The 4333-nt window shown below is 44.2% G+C and overlaps 1 protein-coding gene across 1 annotated transcript in view; it reads left to right on the forward strand.

Annotated features, from left to right (window-relative positions):
• Nucleotides 1-511: 511 nt before the first annotated feature.
• LOC143275483 (uncharacterized) overlaps nt 512-4333 on the forward strand; it is a 14985-nt gene continuing 11163 nt past the window's right edge. The window contains exons 1-2 of the mRNA XM_076579633.1: nt 512-880; nt 2679-2715. Coding sequence (XP_076435748.1) covers nt 512-880; nt 2679-2715 — 406 coding nt within the window. The remainder of the gene's footprint in view (nt 881-2678; nt 2716-4333) is intronic.

Raw genomic sequence — 4333 nt, forward strand, 5'->3', positions numbered from 1 at the left:
GATGGGCGAATGATGGGGAATTAAAAAATTGGTAAAAAAAAAAAAAAAAAAAAAAAAGCCTCCAACACCCTCCCCTAAATAATTCTCTCCGTTGGAGCGTCGAACAACCCCAACCCCCCCCCCACCCCACCCCCACCCCCACCCTCCCACAGCCACCCCTAAATAAATCGCCTTCGTCGGAGCGTCAACGATGACGTCATGGATACATTTCGACGACCAGCGGACAGACGGCAGCGCCCCCTATGCTGTGTCGGGGTTTCAGGAACGACAACCACCCACCCATCCTCAACCCCACCCCGTCCACCTCCGCCACCTCCACAACCACCCGAGGCAATCCTTGTGGCCTCGACTCTCAGGAAGCCTAAACCGAGGATGGGCACTACCACACTACATATCGTCCTTTTATTCTTCTTCGTCGTCGTCGCCGTCGTCGTCGTATGCTGTGGACGAATACTATAGCAGACACAACAACCGCCATAGACTGAAGAAATGCCGGGCCAAACTGAAACGCATGAACAAGACCTTGGCCAAACGGCTGGCATTGATGGTGGTAGTGATGCTGGGTACGGTCACTGTCCTCCTGGTTCTGCATCCTCAGATACCCGAACAAGTTCTGCAGGACCTCTGGCCCTCACTGGCCCCTTCCAACAGCAGCGGTGGTGGTGGAATCCACCCGGGGTTTGGTGGAGGTGGTGGTGGTGTTCAGGTGGGCGTGGAGGTGGATGAGCTTTTCAAAGGGAGTCAGTATGGTCGGTGTAACCTGTCTTCTTCTTCGTCGTCGTCGTCGTCGTCGTCGTCATCGTCATCGTCATCGGTGGTGGGTGATGTTGGGGACTCTTGTGAGGTGGACCTCCAGACCTTGTTGTGTGTGCTGACCGAGGTAAGCCTTAGGCGTTTACAGTGAGTGTGATGTAGTGTGTGTGGTCTGTGTGTGTGTGTGTGGTCTGTGTGTGTGTGGGGGGTGGGGGGGTGCGGAGGGTGTTATTGTTAGTGTTAGTGTTTGTGTGTGGTGGGGTGGCGAGGGGGTGTTAGGGTATGTGTGTGTGGGGGGGGGGGGAGTGTGGAGGTTGTGTGTGTGTGTGTGTGTGTGTGCGTATGTGTGTGTGGAGGGGGGGGAGGGGGTGTTAGGGTGTGTGGGGGAGGGGAGGGTGTGTGTGGGGAGGCATGGTGGGGGGGGGGGAAGTTGTATGTGTTGCAGGGTGTGCGTGATGGGGTAAGGTTGTATGTGTGGGTGTGTGGGTGTGTGTGAGTGTGTGTGTGTGTGTGTGTGGAGGGGGAAGGTGTGTGTTTGGGGGGGGGGGGGGGGTGCGTGAAGGGGTAAGGGTAGTGTGTACGTGGGTGTGAGTGTGTATGGGGTAGGGGGTGATTATGTGTGTGTGTGTGTGTGTCTGTGTATGTGTCTGTCTGTGTCTGTGTCACTGAGTTCTCAGTTCCAGTTCCAGTTCCTTAAGAGGGCGTCACTAAGTTCGGGCACATCCATATGCTACTACTACTACTATTACTACTATTGCTGCTGCTACTACTACTACTACTACCACTACTACTACTATTACTACCACTACTACTACTATTGTGATTCTCGTGTTGTTGCTACTGTTTACAATTACGGAAACACAACATTGATTCGAAACTCCAGTAAGACTTCATCCACCCAAAATCTCTCTCTCTCTCTCTCTCTCTCTCTCTCTCTCTCTCTCTCTCTCTCTCTCTCTCTCTTTATATATCCATATATATGATAGTCAGTCGTGTCCGACCATGACCATCAGAACAGCAGAGGAGACAACTGCTGTTCCGACTATTTGGGCTAGAATTTGATCACAGTGGAGAGTGTCTTGCCCCAAGTTACATCCCCACTCTCTCGGCCAAGAGGGTTTTAGGACAGTCGGCGTTGGGATGGTTCCCAAAGGCCAACTAGCCCCCAAGGCTGCAGCACTAAGAGCCAGTGCAATTTTGCCTCCTAGTTTGAGAGTCATAGTCCTTCACAAGAGACTAAGCTGTAAATGGTTTCCAATTATATATACAACAAAACAACTAAACCAACCAACTCCACAAATGGCGCGCCCAAACAATACCACGGAAATAAAATCCGTACAGCACTCAGTACAATAGCTAGCGCGAACACAGAGCCCAAACCCACCCACCCCCAAAATGACTAGATGGTCCTCGTCGATCCCGACGGACGAACCACCCACAATAGCTAGGACAGGGTTTGTGGATTGTTGAAATAAAATCATACTGTGGCGAATAGAAACAGGGAAAGCAAAAAGTCACTCATTTATTGATTGATTGATTTATTTATGTATCATTCTATTCATTTATCTATTCTTATCATAAATACTTCGTATTCGTTTATTTACTTACTTATTTCTGATTGTTTGTTATTTCGTTCTTTCATTCATTCATTCTTTCTTTCTTTCTTTCTTGATATTCAGAGACGTATAAGATTATTATCATTATCATGTGACTTTTGTAATAATTATTGTCTTGGATATAAAAGACATGCATTAATCAATTAATTAGTTTATTTATTCATTCATTGGATTTATTTATTCGTTTGTTTCTTTGATTATTTGTTTGTTTATTGTTTATTCATTCGTTAAATTCATATATTATTTATGCAGTATTTAGTTATTTGTTTGAATGTTTATCACGAATATGTTCACTTATTTTACTTGCAGACAAAAAAGGATCTTGACAAGCGTACGAGAGAACTCCGTAAGTTTGGGGTGGGGGGTTGGGGGGCCGCGGGGGGGTGGGGGGGGGGGGTGCGGGGGGGTGTTATTATTATTATTATTATTATTATTATTATTATTATTATTATCATCATCATCATCATAATCAAGCGGCATACTTAACTTTACACTTTATGCTTAGCTTGGAAGGGGTGTCATTCATATTACATCTCTCTCTGTGTATGTGTCAGTCTCTCTGTCTGTCTGTCTGTCTGTCTGCCTGTCTCTCTCTCTCTCACTCTCTCGCTCTATCTCTCTCCTTCTGTGTGTGTGTGGGGGGGGGGGTCTGTCTGCCTGTCTGTCTGTCTCTGTCTGTCTGTCTGTGTCTGCGTCTCTCTCTCGCGCTCTCTCTCTCTCTTTGTCTGTCTCCCTCTCTCTCTCTCTCTCACACACACACACGCACGCACATACACAACACACACACACACACACAACAACACACACACACACTCTCTCTCTCTCACACACATACACGCACGCACGCACAACACACACACAACACACACACACTCTCTCTCTCTCTCTCACACACACACACACACACACACAACTGTAAATTTATTGCTATTTTTACGCTTGTATTATTTCTGTTGTTGTTGTTGTTGTTCTCGGTAGAATTTTTGTGTGTTTCTTGTAATTGCTTATTTCCATTTTATCATTTATAGACCCCCACTTCCCCCATTTCTTCCTTTTTTTTTCTTTTTTTAAAAATTAATTTTCTTCTCTTTTTTTTTTTATTAGGGCAGGATGTAAAAAAAAAAAGCTGTATAAGCTTATTCTTTTACCCTCAATAAAGATCATTTTGACTTGACTTGATACAGTTGACTTGACACACACACATATAGCATTACTATCATTATCATCATCACGGCATGGCACTTCATTTCTGATCCGGTACAATGTGTCGCGCGCGGTAAGCACGGCTCGAGAATGGCCGACCGGAAGTTGGCACTTCACTCACGGAAGCCTCTCTTCCGCAAGGGCGTTGACTCACTTCCGGTTGCGCTTATTGATAGTGAAACCCTTATCTTCCGCCATGTCGTCTGTGGGGCCGTTCTTTTCTTTCTTTCTTTCTTTCTGTCTTTCTTTCTTTCTTTCTGTCTTTCTTTCTTCCTTTCTTTCTTTCTATCTGTTCTTTTTTTCTTTCTTTCTATTCCTTCTTTTCTTTCTGTTTTTTTTCTTTCTGTTCTTTCTTTCTTTCAGATTTTTCTGTTCTTTCTTTTCTTTCTATCCTTCTGTTCTTTCTTTCTTTCTTTCTTTCTATTCTTTCTTTCTTTTCTTTTCTTTTTCTGTTCTTTCTTTCTTTTCTTTCTTTCTGTTCTTTCTGTTCTTTCTTTCTTTCTGTTTTTTCTGTTTTTTCTTTTCTTTCTTTCTTTCTTGTCTTTCTTTCTTTCTGTTCTTTCTTTCTTTCCGTTCTTTCTTTCTTTTCTTTTTTTTCTGTTCTTTCTTTCTGTTTTTTCTTTCTTTCTGTTCTTTCTGTTCTTTCTCTATGTTCTTTCTTTCTGTTCTTTCTTTCTTTCTGTTCTCTCTTTCTTTCTTTCTGATCTTTGTGTTCTTTCTGTTCTTTCTTTCTGTTCTTTCTGTTCTTTCTTTCTTTCTGT

The sequence above is a fragment of the Babylonia areolata genome, chromosome 30, assembly GCF_041734735.1.
Source record: "Babylonia areolata isolate BAREFJ2019XMU chromosome 30, ASM4173473v1, whole genome shotgun sequence".
Taxonomy (NCBI): Eukaryota; Metazoa; Mollusca; class Gastropoda; order Neogastropoda; family Buccinidae; genus Babylonia; species Babylonia areolata.